This window comes from Microcaecilia unicolor, chromosome 2, assembly GCF_901765095.1.
Source record: "Microcaecilia unicolor chromosome 2, aMicUni1.1, whole genome shotgun sequence".
Classification (NCBI taxonomy): Eukaryota; Metazoa; Chordata; class Amphibia; order Gymnophiona; family Siphonopidae; genus Microcaecilia; species Microcaecilia unicolor.
The window spans coordinates 349,485,366-349,513,159 of NC_044032.1; the positions used below are offsets into that span (position 1 = coordinate 349,485,366).

At 45.4% G+C, this 27,794-nt stretch overlaps 1 protein-coding gene across 7 annotated transcripts in view; it reads left to right on the forward strand.

The window, feature by feature from the left end:
• Positions 1 to 27,794, forward strand: part of TDRD7 (tudor domain containing 7) — a 432,711-nt gene that overhangs the window by 266,125 nt on the left and 138,792 nt on the right. For all 7 annotated transcript variants that reach the window (XM_030194449.1, XM_030194446.1, XM_030194444.1 and 4 more), the window contains exon 10: positions 13,075 to 13,277. In XM_030194449.1, coding sequence (XP_030050309.1) covers positions 13,075 to 13,277 — 203 coding nt within the window. The remainder of the gene's footprint in view (positions 1 to 13,074; positions 13,278 to 27,794) is intronic.

The following is a 27,794-nucleotide window of genomic DNA, read 5'->3' on the forward strand; positions in this document are numbered from 1 at the left end:
CTGAAGTTGTTGGTATTGCAGACCCCGGGCCGCGTTAACGGGTGGGCATTCAATCGCCAAATTAAAATCACTCCCACAGTGATCTGTCACTCAATCATTGTGGCATATAAGGAGCAATAATTTTAGCTCCCGTTACCAGACAGCCCCAGAGCTCATGGCTTAAGCAGTCATCTACTCAGATGACGCCATTTCCTCCAACTCCTGGCTCTTTTGAGGGTGGATTCCACCACCATGGAATTGTGAGGCAACTGAGGCCTATCAAAACTAGGTGCACTGTGTCGTCTATACTGGGTGACAATCTTCTTGGGTATGACAGGGACTGACAGAGCGGACTCCTAGTTCCCAACGAGGACTTCTGTGAGTACCTTGTGGAGAGGTGCAGTCACAGCTTCCTTAGGAGGAGATGTGTAGTCCAGGACCTTGAGCATCTTGGCTCTGGGTTCATCCTCCACTTGCAAAGGAAATGGAATAGTATCAGCCATTTCCTTTACAAAAGATGCAAATGAAAGGCTGTCCAGAGAATACTTTCTCCTTTCAGGTGGAGGGGAGGGTTCACAGGGAATTCCATAGGACTCATCTGAGCAAAAGTACCTTGGATCCTCCTCTGAATCCAATGACATCAAGGGAGTGCTGGCTTGGTTGGCAATTGACTCCTGTGCTGCAGGCCGCACTGCAGGCTGAGGGCAAGCGGAGCAACAACGGGAGGCACAAGCATCCCTGATGCCGATGCACACTGTTGCATGAGGCCATCCAGCAGCTCAGTGAGCAAGGCCTGGATGCGCTCATCGATGGTCGACACTGGGAAAAGCTGGGGTACCGACTGAGGTGTAGGTTGCTGAACAGCTGGGTTCGACACAGGAGCTGGATATTGGCTGCTTGGAGACCAGCATTCAGTACCTCCTGGGTGAAGGGGGAGTGGTCCTCCTGGCACCCTGGATCAAGGGTAACTGACGACACTTCTTGGCCTTCACCTGAAGTGTGTGATTGAGACTCCTCAGTTATGACGAGGATGACATCAAATCCACGTCGCCTCTGGGTTGGGTCCGATGAAGGATGGTTTTGGGGGCTCTGCACAGCAGAAGGCCTTGAGGCATGCGGAGACCCATTTGATGCTTCACTGCTCCCAGCATTAACAGGTCTAGCAGCAGCCATGCTTACCAACAATCCTGATGCTGGTGTGACGCTCGACGTCGATGCCGAGAATCAGACTTGGCTTCAGAAAGACTCTTTCGTTGAGCCTGTCTGGAAACCTGGGTTCTCTTCTTCATGTAAAGACATAGAACACAGACTGTCTATGGTCAGGCCCAAGACACTGAGAACAACAAGCAAACAGGAAAAAACCTCCATATCAAAGGTCTAATCAGATAAGAAGCAGAGGATGGATAATGGACACTCCAACTCAGGATCTTGTACTTAAATACTTCATTCGGTATAATGGGACCCGACACAGTCCGTGTCTCAGCGTGTGGAAATGCCGGGGGGGGGGGGTCGGGGGGTCACACAAATTATTTGATCAAAGGTCAATAAAGATCAGTATATGTAACTGTCAGAAAAGAAATGTATACACGAACAGCACAGTTTGAAAGCAAATAATTTGTGTGACCCCTGATGTAGGCGTTTCCACACGCTGAGACACGGACCATGTCAGGTCCCATTATACTGAATAAAGTATTTGTTAAACACCAGTTCCTGTGTTGGAGTGTCCATTATCCATCCTCTGCTTCTTATCTGATCGGGCCCAAGACACTGCAGACAGCAAGAATGGGTGTCTTTTCCAGAGACTGTCCGACTGCACTCGGTACAGCACTTGAAGGCACTGGGAACTTTTGTGGACAAGGAAGGAAAAAAAAATAAACGACGAGATGGTGCCTTAAAAGGGAGCAAGGCACAGAAAAAGAAAGGGAAAGTTACTGAACAAAGTCAAGGCCTAAAAGCTGCCTGTTCACGACAGAAAATAAAAGGAAGGGAGGAAGTGACGTCACGCTAAGAGATGGGAGCTTGAACATCGAGCTCTGTCAGGGCAAGCCAGCTAATTAGCTTTAAACCCTTTCCTGCAGCAATTTTCAAGGGGAAAAAGGGAAAAAACAAGTTATTAAAGATTCCCCCAAAGAAGGGGTTAGAGAAATTCAAGTTTTCTGTGACCTCCGGTGCGAAGGCGGCAGCGGTGTTGTCGGCGGGATCAGAGCGGGGCTCCGCTAAAATGGCGGTGGCGGCAGCCATGATAAGCGCAGAGCAGCATGGCGACTCTGGCGAGGCAGGAGTGGTGAAGTGCTCAGCAGATGAGGCGGCCTCGGGGGTGTTCCTTGGTGAGTTGATCGAGGAGCAGGGGCAGGGAAGCAGTGCTGACAAATTGGAGGTGCTGTTAATGGAGAGGGGAGAGCTGAGCAATCTGGACGGAGAGCCAGAGGACGACTTGGCAGAAGGAACTGTTAGGCAAGTCGAGCTACCCAGAGCAGAGAGACCAAAGGAACCCGGGGCCCATAACAGCCAAGGTAGTGGTACGGACTGAAGGAGATGTGGTGGATAAAGAAGTGGATGGCTGTGTAGACCTGGGGCCATTGGAGGTCAGTGCTCAGAGGGAGCTACAGAGTGCGGGAAGAAGTTTAGTGAAAATAAAAATGACAGAGTCTGAGGATCAGATGAGGAATGGACAGCTGGAGGAGAGAGACTCGGGGATGGGGGAGCCAGTGAATAAAGGCATACAAGCCTGGTTCAGGGAGCTGAAAGGAGGATTTTGCTGGAGTTAGAAAAGATATTCATATGGCCATGAGAGACATACTTACTGAATTGAGAGATTTAGGGTCTCGGGTTGGTGAAGTGGAGGAGGAGGTAGAGACCCTTAAGACAGAAGTGAGATTGGTGCGTCAAGAGCTCTCAGGTGAGCAGGAAGAACTCCAAAATGTTAAGGAGCAGTTGGAAGACCTGGAAAACAGGTCCCAAAGAAACAATTTACATTTTAAGGAGATTCCAGAGTCTGATCTTTTTGTCAGTTGTTCGGCAGTGATAGAGGAGTTGTGTGAATTTATTCTTTATCCAGCTGGGAGGAGTGAAAGAGTTGATTTGCAGATACAGAGAGCTCACAGGGCGCCAGGGCCACAGCAGGACTTTGCTCCGAGGGATATTGTGGTTTGTTTTGCAAATTTCCCTATAAAAGAGAAGATTTTAGCCAAGGCGAGACAACAGGGAGAAATCAAGTGGAAGAACTGCAAAATTGGAGTGTATCAAGATCTGGCCTGTAGCACTCTGCAGAAACATAGATCCTTTAGGGAAGTTACTGCTTTTATGAGAACAAAGGGGATACGGTACAGGTGGCTGTTCCCATTTGCTATGTGGCTCACAGTGGACGGGAAATCCCGCAAGATCAAGAACCCGGAGGAGGTGTGGACAGCTCTGAGTGCATTGGGATGCAAAGGACTTCCGAATCGGAAGGAGAAGGCCGAGCGGGTTAAAGATTCGGTTCCGGCCATGAGTTGGCAGAAGGAAGGGCTGAGAGAGAAGACAACTGTGAAGTCCATTTCTTGAAGAGAGGAGAAGAGGAGATGATCCGTATATGAATGACATTCTGTAAAAGAGGACTGGGGTAGTATAATGGGAATAGCGGGAGGAGCTTGGGGGAGGGTAATGAAGGGGGGTTAGAGTGGAAGGAGGGGATTAAAGCAGAAAACATAGAGGGGGGAGAGGGGGGATAGAGGAAAGAAAGGGATTAGGTCATTAATAAGGGGTGTTTTAGGCCCTGGTTGTGTGAGTCATCTCCTTTGTGATGGCTGGACTGTGATTAGGTGGATCCGGCACTATTGAGGTGGGGGTGGTTGGGGAGGGGAGGGAGAGTATGAGTAAGGAAACATCTTTGCTGGTTGGTACATGGAATGTGAATGGATTAAATAAGCATGGAAAGCGGAGTAGAGTGTGTAAAGAACTAGCGAGATTGAAATGGGAAATTACATTTTTGCAAGAAATACGTCTCCGACCAAGGGATACCCATATGTTACATCACAGGCAGTATCAAGAAGTGGTGACACATCGGGGGGGGGGGGGGGGGAGGTGAAGAAGGTGGGTGGGATAGCAATCTTAATTCGGCAAAATTGTGGGGTTGTCACTAAACAGGTGTTTAGGGATAAGGAAGGGAGGTGTGTGGCCATTAGAGGTTGGTTGGAGGGTAAGGAACTTACGCTGGTTAATATTTATGCTCCAAATGGAAACCAGGGGAAATTTTTTCAAAAGCTAAAGGAGGAATTGTTGGGTTTTGTGGGAGGGCATGTAGTGGTGGTGGGGGATTTTAATTTGGGTCCAGACGCTAGACTGGATCACTCACCAGGGGGAGGTTTTCATAGTGGGCAAGGGAGAAAAGCCTTGGGGCAACTTATGAAAGGGTTGGAGATGGTGGATTGTTGGAGATTGTTACATGGATCCCAAAGGGATTATACCTTTTATTCGCTATCAGCGCAATCATATTCAAGATTGTATGGAGTATGGATCCATCGGAATGCATGGCATTTGGTGGAAGAGGCGGAAATAGAAACAATCAGTGTTTTGGATCATGCGCCAAGCTGGGTTAAACTGCAGGGTATGGGATTGGAGGGTTGTAGGGGGATTTGGAGGTTGAATGAGACTTTATTGGGTGATGAGGGTATTAGAGAGGATATAAGACAGGAAATTATGGAATGTAGGTGGTTTAATGATAATGTGGAAGTGTCTGATGGTACTCTCTGGGATGCTTTAAAGATGGTGGTGGGGGGGGGGGGAGGTTGATAAAATGGGGGGCCAGAAGGAAGCAGGAGAGGGGAAGGAATTCTCTGGAATTGCAGCAGAGGTTGCTCTATTTGGAACAGTTGCATAAGAGGAATCCTGGGGAGCGAGTGTGGGAACAATTAAGGGAGATGAGGGGACAATTGATGCAAATGCAGATGGAGGAGGTAGAGTTTATGCGATATAAATTAAAGCAACAGTTTTTTGAATTTGCAAATAAGTCTAGTAAAATGCTAGCTAGATATTTGAAGGCAAGAAAGGGGCGCTCTAATATCCCAGCAATTCAAGGAGGAGGGGGGGAGTTGGAAATATACGGATAAAGAGGGGAATATTTTTTTGAAATATTATGGAAAATTGTACAGTGCAGAAGGGGAGGGTTGGGCCCAGTATTTGGACAAGATTCCCCTGCAGCAGTTGGATGAGGCTGAGAAAGCTAGGATTGGGGAGCCTCTTTGATTGCAAGAGGTACAGGGTGTGATTAAGAGGTTGCCGAACGGGAAAGCTTCAGGATTAGATGGATATACAGAACAATTCTATAAATGCTTCTTTGAGGAAGTAAGTGATTTATTAGTGATGGTGGGTAATGGTGTTTTAGAGGGGGGAGGGTTTCCCAGGTCTATGTCAGAGGCAGGGGTGGTGGTGGTTCCTAAGCCTGGGAAGGATCCAGGGAATTGTGGTTCATATAGGCCTATTTTGTTATTGAATGTCGATGCGAAGATAGTGGCGGAAGTATTGGCGAATAGGTTGGCTAGAGTGCTGCCCAAGCTAGTGAATGTGGATCAGGCGGGATTTATTCCAGGCAGGCAGGTAGGGGATAATATTAGGCGTACTTTGAATTTGATGTGGGAAGCACAGAGGGGAGGTAGGGAGATGATTTTGTTGGCCACTGATGCAGAAAAGGCATTTGATAGGGTTAGCTGATGATTTTTGTGGGGAGTGTTGGAGCGGATGGGTTTGGGGGGTAATTTTTGTAAGTGGTTGGCAGCTTTTTATGATAAGCAAAGGGCTTGTCTTCGAATAAATGGGGGATTTCTTTCCTGTGGAGAGAGAGAGACCAGGCAGGGATGCCTGCTTTCTCCTCTCTTGTTTGCGATGTACATGGAGCCATTGGCGGAAGTCATGCGACAACACCCAGACTTGAGAGGAGTTAGGGTTGGGGGGAGGGAGCATAGAATAGCCTTATTTGCTGATGATGTGTTAATGTATGTGTTGATCCAGAGCAAACGTTGCCCAAAATATTGGAGATTTTGGATGAATTTAAAGAATATGCGGGTTTTAAGGTAAATATGGATAAAAGTGAGATATTGGATGTATCGTTACCCCCAGGGGCAGCAAGTCGAATAGGTGGGAGATTTCCCTTCAAATGGGCCAAAGGTAAATTTCGGTACTTGGGATTCAAATTCCGGGTGATCTTAGTAGGGTGAGCAACATTAATTATGGTAAGATAGTGGGTCAAATCAAATCTGAATTGTCTAGTTGGAAGGGTTTGTGGTTGTCTTGGTGGGGGCGTATGGCAGTGATCAAGATGAATGTTTTGCCACGGCTGCTTTTTCTGTTTCAAGCTCTGCCGGTCGAATTACCTCGAGGGGCTATTAAGCAGCTTCAAAGCTTGGTAACGCAGTTTATTTGAAATGGGAGGCATCCTAGATTAGGAAGCTGAGTGCTGTGGGGGGAGCCTGAAAGGGGAGGAAGGGCAGTTCCTAACATTGAATGGTATTATTATGCAGCGCAGGTTCGGATGATTATGGATTGGGAGGGTGAGAATAAGAAGGCTGGAAGTCGGGTGGAAAGATCTTACAGTACTGGTAGGGAGCTTAATTCTTACTTATGGACTACGGAGAGGGAGGGGTTCAGGTAGGGCTGTATAATCCATATGTGAAGCATTTGTTAGGTGTATGGAAGGAGGTTAGGAGGAGATGGGGACAGGAGGGAGGGGTTTCTACACTGGCGTCCTTGAGGTGGGAACCGAAATTTGGGGCGGGCAGGGAGAATGCTAGATTTGGACATTGGGAGAGGAAGAGATTGCTAAATTTTCATAAAGTCTTTCAGGGTGGAAAATTGCTGAGTTTTGAGACGTGTTCTAGATATGACTTGACAGAAGGGGATAGGTTTGCTTATGTTTAGGTTCAGCATTTTGTGGGGAATATGGGGTGGAGGGGGACAAATCCTCAAGAGATGGAATGTTTAGAAAATTTGTGGATAATTTTGAGACGGGTTCCCAGACCTATATCTGTGCTCTTTAGATTTTTTAGGGGCAGCGATCCTAGGCAATTTGGGTTTCAAGGGGCATGGGAAGTAGACTTGGACTGTAAATTTACAGATCAGGAGTGGGAAGTTATTTGTGGAGAAGTTTATAAAGCATCAGTGTGTGTCCTGATACAAGAGAATGCTTATAAAGTTCTCACTAGATGGTACTTTACACCTGAAAGATTGCATAAAATGTATCCAGAAACATCGGATAGGTGTTGGAGGTGTGAGGTGCATAAGGGATCCTTTTTTTCACATTTGGTGGACATGCAGTAGGGTGGTGGATTTTTGGCAAGGGGTGGTGAAAGGGTTGGTTAAGTTGACAAAATACATCATTGGTGTGTGGGCCCAGGGAATGTCTCTTGGGCTTGTACAATGAAAGGGAATCTTGGGAAGTTAGCAAATGGCTCAGATGGAGTTTTGTGGCGGCCAAATGCCTTACAGCCTTGAGGTGGAAATCTTCGAACGCTCCTACAATGGAGGAGTGGAAGGATAAATTGAGACAATTAATACATATGGAATATCTGACAACATATAGGAGGGTGGGATCTGTGAGCTGTAGAAGGGGGTGGGATCGTTTAAGGGCAGGAGTTAAGAAACTATAGGTATTTAGGTTTGCTGGGGTAGGGGGGATAAAAAGGGGAGAGGGGGTGGTGGGGAATTGGAGGATGGGAGGGGTTTGGGGAGGGAGGGGAGATAAGACTGGGACATGGGATTGTTGGGTAATAGGAGTTTTGAATGTTAAAATTAACAGGGAAGGGATTGGTGGTGTACGATCGGGGTATGTGCATTGTTTTGTTACTGTTAGTGGGTACTGTGAGTTTGATATGGGGCTGTTGTAAGAGTTGACTCCTTTGGAGACAGCTGAAGACAATTTGTGTTAGTGGATTGGTATTTGTCTGTTTTGATGCACAGTAATTAAGCTTTTCAATAAAAATTTAAAGTGGAAAAAAAAAAGAAAATAAAAAGAAACAAAACTGGGTAAATCACAAAAAAAAATTAAAGACGGAGGTTCAACAACAGGAACACAATAAATGAGGAAAAAATAAACGAGAAATAGCAGAACGGCACAAAAAAAAACCTCTCTAGGAATGAGTGATGTAAGGAGAGGCAGCTTGTGAGAATGGTTGCTGCGCCAGGCCCTTCTGAGAAGGGAAATTGATTTTTTTTTTAAGAAGACCAGAAAGGTGAGTAGAAGGGAGGGAAATGGATCGTGGTGGGGAGAAGGGAAGAGATGCCTGGACCGCAGGGCCCTCTAGAGCTGTTTTAAGTTAGCCCAGGGGTGGGGACAGGGAGGATGAGAGAGAGGGGGGGAAATGTCTAATCACAGGTAGGGGGGAGGGGGCTAGAAAAAGAAATGATGGTCCAGGAAACGGGGGGGGGGGGGGAGGGAGGGAGGAAGAGAGAAGATAGTGGTAAACAATGAGAGGAAGGGAAGAGAGGTGAGAGAGATGTTGGACCAAGGGGAGGCAGGCGTGGGGGAAGGGAAGTTGCTGGATTGGAAGGGCAGTCGGGAAGAAAGAGAAATAGGTTGGACCAGAGGATGAGAGGGAGGGAAAGAATGAGAAATGTTGGACTTGGGGGCAGGCAGAAGAGAGAGAGAGAGAGTGATCTGAATTATGGGGTGAGAGAAGGGAAGAACGGGAGCAATGTTGGACCATGAGGGGAGGTGAAATGATGGACTGTGGAGAGAGGGACAGGAGGGAAGAGAGATGAGACAGGAAGATGGTGGAGGAAAAAGGACAGGGAGATGTGAGTCCATGAGGGGGAGGAAAGATTCTGAGGTACAAGTATGGCGGGGAAATTGTGGAACCATGTGGAAAAGGCGGGGGGGGTGGCAAGGAGATGACAAAGAGGAAGATAGTAAGTATGTAGTAATGAGGAATAGAGAGGAGGATAGCGAGTACAAAGGTAGAAATGTGGTAATGAGTAGATAGATGGGAATAAGATGCAGGGGATGGAGTGAGATGGGAAATGGGAAAGTTAGAGCATGAGAAAGTTGGTAGTTAGCTGAAAAGTAAAAAGGTGAAATTTGAGTGTACCAAGAGGCAGAAAAGGAAGAAAGAGCTAAAGAGGAAGGGTGACAGGTGTACTGAGGGAATGAAAAGTCAGGAGAGAGGAGAAACGGCAAATGGACAGCAACCAGTGAAAAGGGAATTATCAGAGACAGGAAAGCAGAAGAGACAAAATGGGACCAACATGATGGGAAAAAAATGTCAAGACAACAGAGGTGGAAAAAAGTGTTTTTATTTTGAATTTATTAACTGGAATATGTTAGCTTTGGGATATGTGCATCACAGACCTTTGTATTGTGTTCAGTGGCTTAGCCAGATAGCTCATAGGGAGGGGAGGGGACAGTGGCCATAACCCAAAGTGTGTGGGTGCAAAATTTTCTCCCCTCCCCCCCTGCTCAAATGCAAAAGATAACTACCTAAGCTGCTGAGGATCCCAAAGCTCCACCAGCTGAAGACCTCTTCCTCCAGTCTGGTGGCGAGAACTTTCCAAGCGCTGCAGCTGGTGGCAGTTTATGGACGCTGCTGCTGACTGAAGAGTTTGGAGATTTCTGGTTGCCAGACTAGAGGAGATGATCTTCAGCTGACTGGGCTTTCGCATCCTCACCAGCCACAGCAAAGGAGGTGGCTCATTTTTGGGGGGGAGGGTTGAGGTGGGGGGCTGGGCCCAGGACCCCTCTGTGCCCAGTACAAAAAAGAAGTACATCTCTGTTTTTTCTCCAGTGTTGTAGTACTTGTTAAGTTTACTTTCTTGGGGTTTTCAGATCAATTTCTATTTGTGATCCCTTGTTCTGTATTTGGTGAAGGTTTGGTTGTGTTTTTTGTGTGAAGTCATTTAAAGTTGTTTAATGTGTGGTAGTAATGGTAGGTGGGGAAATCAGGGGGGGAAGGGTAGGGAGGAGAGGAGATCAGGGGCCCCCTCAATTTCTGCCCTGGTCCCCCAGTATTTCTAAAACAGGCCATGGTGACTGGCTAGGTGTGTTTTGACTGGGATGAGAACCTCTGCTCTATGGCAATCATTCTCAAATTTTTTTCAGCCAGGACACACCTGATGGATGGTGCTGTTGGTATATGTCACACACTGCATATATATCTCACACAGACCTTTGGTCTGACACAATATAGCAGTTCTTATGATCATGTCTGCATCCACAAAAGTCCAACCTCCTCCCAATAAGTGCAGATCATAACTAAGATATTTCTCCATGGAAGTCAAAATACACCACCACAAAATATATTCAGATTCTCATGTCATCCCGTAGCGGATCTAGTTTCTCCAATTTCGTGTTTTTTCCCTATCTGAGCAATAACAACATAAATCTTTCTACCAAGCATATTGTGAAATACAAAACCCAAATAAAATCCAAACTTAACATTCGTTTAGCAAACATGTCATGCATGTAATGCTATGAATCAAACAGCAAAAAACCTACCTATTACTCCTGGGGGAATTTTGCACAAAATTAAAAATTCTACATACAAATTTTGGAAATTCTGTGCATAATATTTTAGAATTATGCATTCTTTATTTGTAATTTTTTATGTAGAATTTCTCCAGTCAAAAGGCCTGACCATTCCCCTAGCTTCTTTCCCCGATAATATCACTCTTCAGGTTCCATCTCTCTCCAGCTCTTTCTCACCTCAACTGAGGGTATCTCCTGGGTCTTGCTGTCTTCCTGGAAAGCCGTAGAAATAAAAGGTCCAAAAATTTCCACAGAAGTTCAACACAAGAGAGAAGCAAGTGGAAACACAGTTTCAAGAGATCAAGTCAGGATCAGGGGTGAGATGCTCCAAAAAACTTTATTGAGGACCCAACACGGTCCGTGTTTCGGTTTTTTTAAAAAAACCTTCATCAGGGGTCAATCAGTAGTAGCACAGGAGATATACTGACAGACAAAGGAGCTTGTAAAAATGTGGTCTCAATCAGTAGTAGCATAGGAGATATACTAACAGACAAAGGAGCTTGTAAAAATGTGGTCTCTTGAATGAAATAAAAAATGTTGCCTCGTACCAACAGACTGATAATTGTCTGTCAGTATATCTCCTGTGCTACTACTGATTGAGACCACATTTTTACAAGCTCCTTTGTCTGTCATTATATCTCCTGTGCTACTACTGATTGACCCCTGATGAAGGTTTTTTAAAAAAACCGAAACACGGACCGTGTTGGGTCCTCAATAAAGTTTTTTGGAGCATCTCACCCCTGATCCTGGCTTGATCTCTTGAAACTGTGTTTCCACTTGCTTCTCTCTTGTCTTCCTGGAAAGACCACCAAGAGGTGTTACTCTTTAAATTGGAGGAGGTTTGCCATCTGGTGTGAGGACAATACCCTAAATCCCCTTTCTTGCCCTTCGCAGATTCTGCTTGAATAACTTCTACACCTTTCTGAGTCTGGTCTCAAAACCAACTATGTAAGGGTTCACCTTATTGCAATTAGTGCTTACCATCACCATTCAGTGGTAAGCCTATCTTTGGACGGCTTCTAGTTCACTTCATGAGAGATTTGCTTAAACCTCTGCCTGTGTCGTGGAACCTCAATGTTGTCCTCACCCAGCTGATGAAAACTCCTTTTGAGCCACTGGATTTCTGTCATCTGAAGTATTTGACCTTGGAAGGTCCTGTTTTTGTTGGCTGTTACTTCAGCTTGCAGGGTCATTGAGCTTCAGGCCCTGGCGGCGGATCCACCTTATACTAAATTTCATCATAATAGAGTTTTTTTCCGCATGCACCCTAAGTACCTGCCTAAGGTTGTGTCGGAATTTCATGTGAACCAGTCAATCGTTCTTCCAACGTTCTTTTCCAAACCACAGACATATCATGGCAAAAGCGCACTGCATACCCTGGACTGCAAGCGAGCATTGACCTTTTACTTGGAGCGGACTAGGCCCTACAGACCATCTGCCCAGCTTTTTGTTTCCTGTGATCCCAACAGGATGGGGGTTGCCATCAGGAAATGCACAATCTCCAATCCTTAGCAGATTGCTTTTCATTCACTTATGCCCAGGCTGGGCTGACTCTTGAGGGTCATGTCAAAGCTCACAAAGTCAGAGTCATGGCTGCATTGGAAGCCCACTTGAGATCGGCCTCCATTGAAGAAATTTGTAAGGCTGTGACGTGGTCTTCAGTGCACACATTCACATCATTCACATCACTCTACTGCCTCGAGCAGGATATCAAACTTGATCGTCGGTTTGGACATACACTTCTGCAAAATTTATTTGAAGTCTAGAATATAACTCCACCCCCTAGGTTCCAGGCTGCAGCCTCACACAGTTGTATATAGTTTAAGATAAGTTACTATTTTGTCCTCTCCATTGCAAGGACAAATTGACATATGGTGGTTGTTTTTGGTAAGCATGGTAGCTAGGGATTCCCACATGTGAGAATATGGCCTGCTTGTCCTTTGAGAAAGCAAAAATGCCCTGTAGCAGGTGTTCTCCAAGGACAGCAGGCCATTCATTCTCACATACTCTCCCACATCCCCTTGAAGTTGTCTCCTTTTTTTTTTTAGTATGCTATAGTATTGTATTGATGGTCCCACGCTGTCATGGTGGGTGGGAAGGCACTCGTGCATGCGCAGTGGGGAACACTGCGTGTGCCCTTAAAACGCTTATTAGCTAGTTTAAGCTCCGCACTGGGCGACATGGATGACATCACCCACATGTGTGAGAATGAATGGCCTGCTGTCCTCGGAGAACACCTGCTGTAGGTAAGTATCTTCACTAAATTTGGGGGGTGTCTCTCTAGTAGGAAGTGATTGACTACAGTAGCCTCATTATCTGGTTATATTGCCAATGTCAGCAACATTTAAGCTGCTTGTTGCTAATCTTTTCAGGGAATCAGAATTACGCATATCTTGTGGTAGCATGCATTATGTCTGTTAGGTGTATACCCAGATGTGTTCATTGGGAATCACAGATTTTATTATAATTGAGTGCATAGCTGTTTGTGCAGTGAGATGGCTACTATTTTTGTGGGAGTTATACAAGAACCATTTTACATTACATTAAGATAACATATAACCTTATAATGAACAGGATTGAGTGATTTTAATAATTATTGTTCTCAGGTCTAGAAGCATTTTGTCAAGACCGGATCCTTGTAAAGGCAGTGGAATCAAAAACATGTGGTAAAATATTGGCAATAGAAATATTAGAGAGAAGTGAGATTCCTCTTGTGGTCCTATATGATACATCAGGAGATGATGACATCAATATTAATGCTGCCTGCCTGAAGGAACTATGTGACAAGTCGCTGGAGCTGACTATAAAGGTACTAAAATTTTGTGCTACTCAAAGATAATTCTTTGTATTTCTGAGACTTCAGTCTACCTATTGTAGCTCTCTTATGCAATGTTTCAGCATGTGCTCAAGATTCTAAGACAACTATGTCTGCTGTTCTGTGTAACAGATTACAACGATGTCTTCCAATGTATTCTTAATTACAATAGAAGTCAAATTTTTTAACAGGTTTGATTTCCAGTTTGTTCTAAAGATTTGCCACTATGTTGAAATTCTTTCAACAACAATCCAGAGTTATTTTCTTAATTTTTTCCTCTGAGCCACTGGTATGACTGCCATCAAGTCATAGTCACCAGCTTGTTGGTGACCATATCATTTCATTTGTTTCAGCTTTCTGTGCCATGATATCCATAATCTTACAAATAAACGTACATATTTAAAAATATATATATATAACAGACTGATAATCTTCAGGAATTTAAAATAAACATATGCCTTGCAAGTGTACTGCACTGCACTTCAGCACAAGCAGGTCAACAGCATAGACAGGAAGTGTTGAAGTAAAGGGAGGAGAGAGGCAAGGAGGGCAGAGGCTGGTTAAGAGGAGACAGGTGCTTTCTGCACTTAGGAGGAGAAAAGGCCAGGACCTGGTAAAGAAGAGAAATTCTCTTTGCTGTGGTGTTACAAATATGAACTATGAATAGCTCTGATTATACTGCCATTAGTAAAGCATCTTTAAAAGTTAGCTTTCATGCAGAAAGTGGCACCAACTAGTTAAGGTATACGATTCAGGAAGAGACCCAATTTATTTTGCAGCACTAAACTTCATGCAAAGTGCATCAACACAAGTACCACAGATTTCTGTCTGTCTTCCAGAAGAGTGCATGGTGATTTCCCCTAATAGTTTCTCTCTCAGAAAACAGTATGCATCTCTTACCTAAACTCATGTCTGTCTGTTAGGTAAGAGATGCAAGCTGATGAGACAGGGAGAATGAGAGTGCCATCCACAAGAAATAGAGAAAGAGGGGAGAGAAGAGGTGGTTCTAGGGGGAAAGATGAGAAGCTCGGTTTTTGCCATGTTAAGTTTCAGATGACGTTGAGACATCCAAGCAGCGATGTCAGACAGGCAGGCTGAAACCGTGGTCTGAATGCTGGTAGAGGTATCGGGGGTAGAGAGGTAGATCTGGGAGCCAGCGTAGAGATGGTATTGAAAGCCGTGGGATGATATCAGAGAGCCAAGGGAAGAAGTGTAGGTGGAGAACAGGAGAGGATTGAGAACAGAACCTTGAGGTACACCGATTGGCAGTGGGATAGAAGTGGAAGAGGATCCACCAGAGTGTACACTAAATGTGCAAAGTGAGAGGTAGGAGGAGAACCAGGAAAGAACAGAGCCCTGGAATCCAAGTGAAGACAGCGTATCAAGGAGTAGGCTGTGGTCAACAGTGTCAAAAGCGGCGAATAGATCGAGAAGGATGAGGATAGACTAGAGACCTTTGGATTTGGCCAGAAACAGGTCGTTGGAAACTTTTGTGAGTGCAGTTTCAGTTGAATGAAGAGGGTGAAAGCCAGATTGGAGTGGGTCAAGAACATCATGAGGTGAAAGAAAGTCAAGACAGCTGCGGTGAACGACACATTCAAGTATCTTGGAGAGGAAGGGGAGGAGGGAGATGAGTCGATAGTTAGGACAGGTAGGGTCAAGTGAAGGCTTCTTAAGGAGTGTTGTGACCACAGCATGTTTGAAGGCATCAGGAACGGTCGCAGTGGAAAGTGAAAGATTGAGAATATAACAGATAAACGGGGTGAGAGTAGGAGAGATAGTGTTAAGAAGGTGGGTAGGAATGGGATCAGAGGAACAGGTAGTTTATTTTGAGGAGGAGAGAAGATGTGATGTTTCTTCATCAGTGACTTTGGGAAAGGAGGAAAGGACGTGGGGACTGGGGAGATAGGGGAACGGACAAGGGGAGGGACAAGGGAAGGGAGAGGTGGCTTGGATGAGAATTCGAGATTTATTTTCTGAACCTTGATGTGGAAGAACTCAGCTAGGGTCTGAGGCGATAGTGAGGGGGGAGTAGGAGATGGAGGCACCTTGAGGAGAGAAGTCAGTGTGGCGAAGAGAAGTCGAGGGTTTGAGCCGAGAGAATTAGTCAGTTGGATGTAATAGTCCTGCTTGGCAAGCAAAAGAGCAGATTGAAATGAGGTCAGCATGAACTTGAAGTGTATGAAATCAGCAAGGGCAAGAGATTTCAGCCAGAAGCGTTTGGTGGAGCGGGGACAGGAACGTAGGTATCAGATTTTAGAGGTCAGCCAAGGCTGGGGTTTGATAAGCCTTATAGGACGGGGCATGAGAGGTGCAAGAGTGTCTAAAGCAGAGGATAGGATAGTATTGTAGGAAGAGACGGCTTCATTGACAGATTTGGATGGTGCAGTGGTAGAGAAGAGGTTCGAGACATAAGGTCAATGTCCTGGAGATTCCTAGATAAATTGGTTAAGATTGGACGGGATTGGGCAGGAGGATGTTTAAGTGTGAAGGTTATTAGATGATGGTCAGAGAGGGGAAGATCTGAGGCAAAGAAATTGGAAGGAGGGCAGTTATAGGAGAGGATAAGATCAAGACAGTGACCATTTTGGTGAGTAGGGGAAGTGGAACATAGTTGGAGATTGAAGGAGGATGTTAAGGCGAGGAACTGGGAGACGTAAGATTTGGAGGGATCATTAGCATGAATGTTAGTCACCAAGGATGAGGGAGGGGGAAGAAGGATCATGAAAGAAGGAAAGCCAAGCGTCAAAGTTGCTAAGAAAGGATGAAAGGGACTTATCAGGGGGACGATAACTATTTTTCGAAGAGGCAAAGGAGTGAATAGGCGGATGGAATGGACTTCTAAGGAAGAAAAGCAGAGAGACTGCGGTGGCAGAAGAGATTGAAATTTAGAAGAGGGTGAGAGTAATAGTCCAATATCTCCACTGCAGCCAGTAGGGCGAGGAGTATGGGAGAAGAGATAACCACCATGGCAGAGGGCTGTGACTGAAACAGAGTCATCAGGGCAGAGCCAAGTTTCTGGCAAGCAGATGGAGGCTGTGAGAGATAAAAAGGTCATGGATTTAGATTGTAAGCTCTTTTGAGCAGGGACTGTCTTTTCTTCATGTTCAATTGTGAAGCGCTGCGTACGACTGGTAGCGCTATAGAAATGATTTATAGTAGTATTATAGCAGGATATAGGAAAGTTTGTTGCAGATGGAGCGGGCATTCCATAGGGCGCATGAGAAGGGCAGAGAGGAGAGCGGGAGGAGAGGAATAGACATGAGATTGGAAAGGTCACGTTGCGACTTGTATAAATAGGATGACGGTTGGTGAGGAGGACCAGGATTGGGATTGATGTCACCAGCAGGAAGAAGGAGTAAGAGAGTGTGGAGGAGAGTAGGAGAGGAGTGGCGATGAAGGCGACAAAGGTGAGGTGAACTCAGAAAGGGGAAGGTACAGTGGAAGGGATGAAATGTTGAAGGCAGAAAGCAAGGAGGGAGGAAGAGGACAAGAGAGATGGTGAGGTAATGAAATCAGCGAAAGGGAAATGTATGACTGAAGTGCACAGTGGCTTTGGGTGGAGGAGTAGATTGGTGCGTAGGAGTAGATTTGGAAGGGACAGTACTAGGAGGAGAATGTGAAATGGAGCCATATGTAATGACTCTTCGTGAGGTTCTTGTTTGTAGTGGTGCTATTTCGTCTAATATACTTCTGCATCTGTTATCCCAAACTAGGAGGTAGTGTATCGAGTCCGTTTGTGCTGTCCATTCGTTATTGTATATCTGTTGCCAGAAGATTACAGAGTCTACTTGGCCTCTCGTGGTGTAGGTTGTGCGTTCTTGTGTATGGTGTGAGCCTTTTTTTCGCCATTGTAGGGATAGGTTTAATTTGTGGTGGTCTGACTATGGTGTGTCTGTTCATTTTGTATCTGATAATATTAGGTTCAGGTCTGAAGACAATTTGTGTGTAATAAGGTCAAGTGTGTGTCCTTTGACATGTGTTTGCATATGTGGCCAATTAAGGCCCCATAATTGGAGGAATTCCTTGCATTCACGAGCATTGTTAGGGTTTAGGGTTTTCTAGGTGTAGGTTGATGTCACCTAGTATAAGTAGATTGGAGTTAGATACACAGGTGTTTGATATGAAATCCATGAAGTGTGATTGGCATTCATACCAGTTACCTGGTGGTCTGTAAAACAAGACACAGTTTAGGTGGTCAAGCAAGGTTGTATGGTGAATTCTAACTGAGGCGATTTCAAGTTGGGGTGTTATGGACTCGGCTACAGTTACTACGGTGAAGTGGATCTGTGGATTAGTTGCTATGCCTCCGCCTCTTTTTTTCTTTTCTTGTCCAGTGAGTGATTTTGTAACCTGGGGGGGCATAGATCTAGAATTATGGGGTCCTTTGATCATGGATCCAGGTTTCACTGCTGAATAGTAGGTCGAGGTTGTCTGACGTGATCCAATCTGTTATTGTTGCTTTGTTAACTACTGATCCCACTTGAATTTTTTGGTAGGGGTCAGCTGTGTTCGGAGTTGTGTTGATTTTTGTTAGTTGTCCATTCTATTGTTATATGGGTTTGTTATTACCTTTCTTTCCTTTGTGTTGATTTTTGTTCTCCTCGTATTGATATTCCATTATTTTGGTTGTTGTCAGTTTGGCTGGGATGTATTGTATCTAGATAGTCTATTGAAATTATGCATACACTGCAACACTCTCCACCTTTCCCTCCATCCCTCCCTCCATCAAGACAGCAAAGCATACTTGGTGCATTCATTATAATGAATCATATTATACTAGTCCATTGAGTCCTAAATATTGATGCAATGGTGACCGTATTCTGAGGATGCGAGCAGTTCGGCCCAAACACAACACTATATTTATTTATTGCATTTTTATCCCACATTTTCCCACCTATTTGCAGGCTCAATGTGGCTTACATAGTACCGTTAAGGCATTTGCCCAGTCGGTCGATAGCAAATACAAGGTTGTATAGTGATCGAATTAGGTATATGTGGAGGGTCGGAAGGAATGAAGATTGTGTGCTGTCCAGTATAATCATTAGGCATGCTGTGTTTTGGGTGAAGAGGTTTACGTAGGATCGTTGGGGTAGGCCTTTTTGAAGAGGTTGGTTTTTAGTGATTTCCTGAAGTTCAGGTGGTCATGGATTGTTTTCACAGCTTTTGGGAGGCCATTCCATAGTTGTGCGCTTATGTCGGAGAAGCTGGGATGCGTAGGTTGTTTTGTATTTCAGTCCTTTTGCAATTTGGGTAGTGTAAGTTTAGGTATGATCTTGCAGACCCGACTCTTATTGTTAGATCTATGAGGTCTATCATGTATCCTTTTGTGGACCATATATAATTTTGTGGACTAGAGTGCAGATTTTGAAGATGATCCGTTCTTTGATTGGGAGCCAATGCAATTTTTCTTGAAGGGGTTTGGCAGTTTCAAAACGTGTTTTGCTGAATATCAACCTGGCTGCTGTATTTTGGGTGGTCTGGAGTTTTTTTGTGAGGAGTTCTTTGCATCCCACATAGATTCCGTTGTAGTAATCTGCATGACTTAGGACCATTGATTGTATTAGGTTTCGAAAGGTTTCCCTTGGGAAGAAAGGTTTTAGTCGTTTGAGTTTCCACATTGAATAGAACATTTTCTTTATTACAGAGTTTACTTGGCTTTCAAGAGTAAGGTTGCAGTCGAGTGTGACGCCAAGTATTTTCAAGCTGTCTGAGGTAGGGAGGGTGTGTCCTGGGGTAGTTATAGTTGTGGGTTTGTACTTGTTATGTTGAGAAAATCTGGCATGGTGTATTCTACCAGAATTGTGTGCTTAAGTAATCAGCATTTTTCCATGAGCCCATATTGCTTGTTGTGCCATAGCAGTTATATTGGTTATGAATTTCTTTTGATCACCCATTAATTTCTAGGGTATTTCAAAGCAATTGACTACTACACCTCTGTAGGTTAGACAGCTGAAGCCTCATAACATCGTAAATCATATGCCACACCTGCTGCCAGAAATTATACACCATTATACACTAGTTGATGATCCAGAGTTTAAGTTTGCAGCTTATATGGCCAGCATTGGATTGATGCCAATTTGCCCATTTTGTTCTTCTTTACTGACAACCATACTAGTTTGTGTACTATGAAGTATGTTTAGTAGATGCAGATATACGGAATCGATTTGCCAAAACATCAACCATTGTTGATCTGTGGTTTCACTATGTATCTCTTTAGCCAACAGCCTTTTTTTAAATCCATGTAGCCCAATATACACCCTTGTTAATGAATACCACAGCGGCCTCTAAAGTGAGTCTACTGTTCTTACAAGCAGGGTATGATCCATTGTTCTAGCGCACGCTCCCACACCAAGTTAGCAGCAAGGTGACCATATTTGGCACATGTCTAATGCTTTAGATAGTATTTGTTTTACATTTACTTGTACCATGGTTTCAATTTCCAGTTTTATTTGAACCCCTAAGTATTTTATCTGTTCAAATTGGTACCTGAAGGGAAACGGTATCATAAATCCTTTTGTACTAAACATATTTAAAGATAGCACTTCTGATTTAGTCTAGTTTATCTTACATTCCAAAAATCCACCAAACTTGCTTATAATGTAGGTGGAACTAGCTACAGTATATAGTGCCTTCTATATGCACTATAAGAGTGGGATGGGCGGATTGTATAACGGTAGCTGTTATCAGGATTTTCTAAAAACCCTGTGGCACCAGTTAAACAAATCCAAGTTCAGTCGCTCCTTCACTAGCAAGGAAACAGGCCAATTACTTAAAAAAATAAAAGCTGTTGATTTATAAGTAAGTAAAACAATCAAAAGTGCAAACATGAATAACTAGCTTCTACGAATTATTTACAAAAGCAAAGTAAATCAAGAAGACGTAATAAAGACAGATATTGTATCAGAAAATTATTCAGCGTGAACTCGCACAAACCCTGGTCTAGGTCCTGAAATCAGGCTTCCTATTATTACACTTTAACAATAATAGAGCTGGCATACAACCTGGGTATAGATGTGGGTAGCAGGTGATGTCAGTGCAGTGCACCAGATGAACAGCTGAATTCAGGAGAGGATGGCCAGTAGAAACCGGGACCGATGATAATTCAGGTTGGATTATGACACCAGCTACCGCCTTGGTTTCCCAGATATGCACCTTTATAAGGATCTGGAGGAGGCCTTATCTTTGAAGATAAGCAGACTCCTCTCTATGTTCTGTACATTCGGTCCTCAGAAACCACATTTTACATCACTTAAAATGCAGTCTTGGAATTCAGGAAAGCCCCCCTACCTAGGCACTGGCGTGGCAGGGTTCATCAACTGGTCTCTGTACAAGAAGTTCATGGCACAGTGATTGTGCAATAATGATATTTGCTAAGTAGTCTAGTTCAACTGACTGAGCAAATTCAGGCTAAAGTTAACTCTACATTGAGGTATTGTTGTTACAAAAGGTTATCAACCAGACTCTCTATTGCAGTTATATAGGACCATGGGCTAGTTCCCCTTACCAGTACACCACCCACCCCCCCCCCCCCCCCCCCCCCCCCCCCCCCCCCCCCCCCCCCCCCCCCCCCCCCCCCCCCCCCCCCCCCCCCCCCCCCCCCCCCCCCCCCCCCCCCCCCCCCCCCCCCCCCCCCCCCCCCCCACTTTATTCAAGATGACTGGCACTCCAAAACGTGCCGGGCAGCTTCAAATACTAGCTAAAATAATGGTGTGTTTACTCACAGAACCAAGATGCAACACAGTAATGCTAATATATTCTGTTAACACATCATATATATATGTAAAGAAATGCAATAATACTCGGTAATGTAATCAATCCTAAACAACAATAAATGTAACTAATAATATCTTATAGATTGATAAGGCATGCGATTAATAATAATACTACATCCATGCAAATGAGCTTGATAAATGAATGAGCATACAATACTGTAATGTGAAATGCAAAAGGTAAAGCAAGACACTAATTATTTTACATGTAATATAAGCAAGCTCAAAAACTAATAGTAAATGTATGAGCAAATATTCACATAATGTAAGAGACATGAAATGCATATAGTTAATATCCATGGAAGTCACAATTGTTTGTTTCTGCAAGTCAAATACTTATAGGAGCAATGACTTGAAAGTTCATGGAAAACAAGTCACCTGGAAATACAATTCCCGGATAGCTTGCACTGCAATGTAGTGATGGAGCAAATAATGCTTGAAACGGTGCACAACTCAACTTCTTCAAGTGTGTTTACTGTCCATGGCACAGTAGCTGCAGGTTGTATATGGCACAGTCCATCAGAATACAGTTCCTAAATTTTGCAGCATATAAGTCCGTGTAAAAGTAAAAGAATGATAGTTACAGATGCAGTACATTAGTGAGGAACACCATAAATAGCACAACTTAGTTCCCGTGATAGCTTCTACTGCAATGTAGTGATGTAGCAAATAATGTTAGAAACAGTGCACAACACACTGCTTTAATGTGTTTACTGTCTATGGCATGGTAGCTGCAGGCTATATATGGCATAGTCCGTCAGAATACAGTTCCTAAATGTGTACCATATAAGTCCGTGTAAAAATAAAAAGATGGTAGTTACAGATGCACTACATTAGTGATGAACACCGTAAATAGCACAACAAAGAAACAGTGGAGGTGACCAAAAGAGGGAAAATGCTCCAAGGTGCATAATTCTCCCTTATTCAAAATCTTCAGTCAACTCACAATGGACCGTGTTTCGGCCTATTGGCCTGCATCAGGAGTCTGCTGGCCAGTTCTTCCCCACAGTCATATTCCTTTGAGACTTCTTGGACATACACTTTCAAACATTTGCTCAAAGGAGGTTCACCTTCTCCTTACAGGTACACTTGCACATCTAAGATCTGATACCACAAATTCTGTTAACCTGGGATACCCATGCTAGCACTTATCCTTTGAGCAAATGTTTGCAGGTGTATGTCGGAGAAGCCTCAAAGAATGTGATTGTGGGAAAGAACTGGCCAGCAGACTCCTGATGCAGGCCAGTAGGCTGAAACTCGACTCATGTTGAGTCGATTGAAGATTCTGAATAAAGAAGAATTGTACACTTTGGAGTATATTTATTTTTTTGGTTACCTTCACTGTTTTTGTCATACTGTTTCTGTGAGGATTGTCTTCTGTTTTCTTTTGCTTGTTCACCATAAATAGCAAACATAACAAGCAATATATGGTTATCATTCTTGTAAATGATCATCAACCCAGCTGTTAATATCTTAATCTGTTTGTAACATCACTTAAGTCCAAACTTCTTTTTGTATTCCAACCATCTTGAAACTTTATTCTTGGAAAATATTTTTCATCTTGTATAACAATTCTTTAAAACACATTGCAGCTTCATAATTTGTATCACTTGCATATCTTCCATACAGGGTTACATAAAATGCAGTACACGGACGCCTCCACCTACTTGCGGCATGTTACACAAATTGCTGCCTCAGGGTGTGGTCCAATCAGCTAAAGAATAAAACATTCAGTCAAACTATTTTGTATCATATTGGTGGTCAGAAAACATTTCAAAAAACATCACATACCTAAAGTACAAGAGAATTTCTCTACATTGCATTGGTGCCTGCCATCTTTGTGCTTGTTCCTCCCTTGCGCAGTGTTGTGTTTATATAGCGCTTGAAGGCTCAGGGCGTCAGTAACTCATAACTACACCCCCCTGATGTCATCATGTCTAATTACATTGCAGCTGCCCAATCAATTTCTAAATTTATGCCCCCAGGGGTCATTTTTTTCTAGCGTATAACTCCACCATTGCTCTTTATAGCTGAGAAGGCTCCCAAGTTGGATCTGGTCAGTGATATTAACAGCTAGGTTTATGATCATTTATATAGAGAGATACCTTTGCTGATTTGGTAGACCAACTAAGGAGATTGATGGTTACCATTCTTGGCATTAAACACAAAAGTATATATATACATATCTGCATTATAAATGAAATATCTCTATACTGAGTAATATGTACTGCTGTAATAGTAATAGTGTATAATAACATGGAGTTAACATAAACTGAAGTGATATCAAATAATGTATTGTAGTAGAATAGCAATCCTATTTTACAGACCCCCGGCCAACTGGCAAGACTCACGAACGCACTTTATGGATTTCATATCGAATACTTGCGTTTCCACCCAAGACCTTCTCATAGTAGGAGACATCAATCTTCATCTTGAAGATACTAACTCAAGCAATGTACGTGAATGCAAGGAATTCCTCCAACTATGGGAGCTTCACTGGCCAAACATGCAACCCACCCATAACAAAGGACACACACTAGATATCACCCACAAATACTCATCAGAACCTAATCTCACACTTATAGATACAAGATGGACAGCCACACCATGGTCCGATCACTACAAAGCAAACCTCTCCCTCCGCTGGAGAACAAAAAAGGCACAACAAAAACAAGAGCAAAAAACCTACACAACGAGAGGCAAAATAGACTCACCTACATTCTGACAGCAATTCTACACCAACGAATGGATAACACCTACAGACTCGCCCCAATTTCTCCAAGAATGGGACAACAGATTCAGAACAGTACTAGACAACATAGCACCACTTCAAACCAGAACCTCATATGGAAAATAACTCAATACCATGGTTTAATGAAGAATTGAAAGAACTAAAAATACAGGTCAGAAGATTAGAACGAGCATGGAGTAAGAAAAAAGACGAACATACATTCAAGGACTGGAAACAGCTACAAAGAAAATACAAATACACTATCAGACAAACTAAAAGAACTTACTACAAAACCAAAATAGGACCAAACTACAAGGATACACACAAACTCTGCTCACTCGTAAACAAACTCCTAAATACTACTCCGGCTACCTCCAACAACATAGACACCCCATCCGCAACGAATCTTGCAAACTACTTCAACGAAAAATGATAAAGCTCCGACGCATGATACCTACCAACATCACTGAGTACACAAGCATCCTTGAATGTCTAGACCCAAAACCTGGGGAATGCCCAACAGATCGATGATGGATCAACTTTGACACGATATCGTCAGATGAAATATCACAATGGCTCAGAAAATACACCAAGTCTCAATGCAAACTAGACATATGCCCCACTAGCCTAATAAGATCCGCCCCCAAACAATTCAAAAAAGACCTCACGAATCATGTAAACCACAGGCTTCAAAATGGTCTCTTCCATATCATCATGCTGATCAATCCATAGACTGGTGGGTTGTGTCCATCTACCAGCAGGTGGAGATAGAGAGCAATCCTTTTGCCTCCCTATATGTGGTCATGTGCTGCCGGAAACTCCTCAGTATGTTCTCTATCTCAGCAGGTGGTGGTCACACACAGCAGCAGCTCTGGCTAGGTCTCCAAGCCTAATTTTTAGGTTTTGTTGAGTACCTGGGGTTGAGGGCTCTTCTTGAGCAAGTGCAAACCTGGTGGTGCCAGGTCCCTCCTTTTCTCCCCCCCCCCTCCCGCTGGCGCCGTTAAAAAAAAAAAAAAAAGTTTTGAACGTCCTTTAAGGGTGTTTATTTCAATGTTTATTGCAGCTACTCACTGGGACACCAGTTCGTTACAGCTCGGAGCGAGAAGCAGGTAATTTTTACCTTTTTATAGCGGGCAGGGGTTTCCCCGATCGATCTCCACGTGGCCTATGGCGTCGGAGGGCGAGGGCGTGAAGAATCGATCCCCGGACCGCGTGTGCGCTTCTAGCGGGGATGCGGGGGTCTTAAAGTCTGATTCGCCCTTGTTGGGTGTCAGTTTGGAGGCTGGTCAGTGTCCCGGTTCTTCCTCCGGTGCGGCGGTTTTTCCCGCCATAAACGCCCATCCCCCGCTGCTAGCCTCCGCCATCTTGACCGTCCACTCTGCTCTGACGGCTTCTTCTTGGACCGCCCTTGAGCTGGGAGACGTTAATGCCATGGCCGCCCTTGATTTGGGCGACGGCAAAAAAGCGGCTAAAGTTAAGCGCCGTTCTTCCCGCGCGGTTCCTTCGCGGAGTGTCGCGCCGGACGCCATCTTGGATGCGCAGCATGTTTCTCCCCCGCTCTTGCGAGCGCCGGTTGAGGGTGCGTCTAGGGCTGTGGCCCAGGCTGCTGAAGTGCACAGTCTGGGGGGTTTCTCCCCCTAGTTTATTTTGCTGCTGCATCAGGCCTTCCTTATGCAAAACGCTGCCCCTGCTCCCTTGTCCGATAAAGGGGTTGAGGCCCCCGGAAGTAAACGCCCTTGGGTGGATTCCCAGGCCTTAGAGGACTCTGTCTCCTCTGATGTAGATGAGGGCAGCGTATCTGAGTTCTCCCAACGGTCCTTTGCGGATTCCTTGGAGGAGACGGATCCCCGCTCGTATGGAGCGGATGACCCCTCTGCAGCGCGGATCTTTCGCTCAGAGGATTTGTCCACCCTGTTAGTGCAGGCCATGAGCATTTTGAAGATTTCCTCTCCAGAGGACGTCTCTCCCTCAGCCCCTGTTGGCTCCGCCATTATGCTGGGGACGAAGCGCCCGCCTAGAACCTTCCATGTGCATGATGCCATGCACACCTTAATTTCGGCTCAATGGGATGTCCCGGAAGCGAGCCTCAAAGTGGCTAGGGCTATGTCCCGCCTCTATCCTTTGCCTGAAAGTGAACGGGAGGCCTTTTTTTGGCCTACCGTGGATTCTTTAATCACTGCGGTGACTAAGAAAACGGCGTTGCCAGTGGAAGGTGGCATGGCCCTAAAGGACGACGCCCAAGACAGAAGATTGGAGGCGTCCTTAAGGTCGTCCTTCGAGGCGGCTGCCTTAAGTTTGCAGGCCTCAGTTTGCGGCTCCTATGTGGCCAGGGCGTGCCTGACGATTGTGCAGCGGGCTTCCCCCTCGGATCCTTCCTTGAGGGCTGATTGGCCGGCCCTGGAATCGGGCTTGGCTTATTTGACAGACTTTTACTGTATGATGTCTTGAGAGCCTCGGCTAAAGGTATGGCTCAGACAGTCTCTGCGCGGCGGTGGCTTTGGCTGAAGCATTGGTCTGCTGACCACGCCTCTAAGTCCCGCCTGGCTAAGTTGCCTTTTAAAGGCAAGCTGCTCTTTGGGGTCGAGCTGGACAAAATTGTGACCGATCTCGGCACGTCTAAGGGCAAGAGGTTACCAGAGGTCAGGGCTCGGGCCAGTGCTCGCCCCGGTAACTCCAGAGGACGGTTTCAGGAAGCCCGTCGGTACCGCCTGGGCAAGTCGGGCTCCTCTGCCCCCTCTTCCTTCAAGAGGAACTTCTCCCCCAAGCAGCATTCCTTTCGCAGAGACCGCCGTCCCGGAGGTGCGCCCTCCGGTCCTCCCCCAGGGACTCGTACCCAATGACGGGGTCCTGGTCCATGGCCCAGTGCAGATTGGAGGACGCCTGTCCTCGTTTCTGGGCGAGTGGACCAGGGTAACTTCAGACGCTTGGGTGCTGGAAGTCATCAGAGACGGCTACAAGCTAGAGTTCTGCCGACCCTTAAGAGACGGGTTTGTACTCTCTCCCTGCAAGTCTCCGGTCAAAGCTGTGGCAGTGCAGCAGACCTTGGACAATCTGATCCGCCTGGGTGCGGTCGTTCCGGTGCCAGAAAATCAGCTTGGCAAGGGACTTTACTCCATTTACTTTGTGGTACCAAAGAAAGGAGGTTCTGTACGGCCTATCCTCGACCTCAAAGGGGTCAATCGGGCCTTGAAAGTTCGGCACTTTCGCATGGAGACTCTCCGCTCTGTTATAGCAGCAGTGAAGGCAGGGGAGTTCCTGGCATCCTTGGACATCAAGGAAGCGTACTTGCATATTCCCATCTGGCTTCCTCATCAACGCTTTCTGCGTTTTGCAGTCCTGGGCCGACACTTCCAGTTCAGAGCCCTCCCGTTCGGGTTGGCTACTGCTCCGCGGACCTTCTCCAAAGTAATGGTGGTCATCGCGGCCTTCCTGCGAAAGGAAGGAGTACAAGTCCATCCTTATCTGGACGACTGGTTGATCCGAGCCCCCTCTTATGCAGAGTGCGGCAAAGCTGTGGACCGGGTGATTGCTCTTTTGAGCTCCCTGGGGTGGATCATCAACTGGGAGAAAAGCCAGCTGCGCCCAACTCAGTCCCTGGAGTATCTGGGAGTTCGATTCGACACCCAAGTGGGCAGAGTTTTCCTGCCGGACAATCGGATTGTCAAACTTTAGGCTCAGGTGGACCAGTTCCTAGTAGCCTCTCCGCTTCGGGCTTGGGACTATGTGCAGCTGTTGGGCTCTATGACGGCCACGATGGAAGTAGTGCCCTAGGCCAGGGCTCATATGAGACCACTACAACACTCTCTGCTGCAGCGCTGGACTCCGGTGTCGGAGGATTATGCTGTGCACCTTCCCTTGGACCCAGCAGTGCGCAAGGCGCTGAGCTGGTGGCTGAAGACAGACAAGTTGTCTGCAGGGATGCCTCTTGTGACCCCAGAGTGGCTTGTCGTCATGACGGACGCCTCTTTGACGGGCTGGGGAGCCCACTGTTTGGTAAGGACAGCGCAG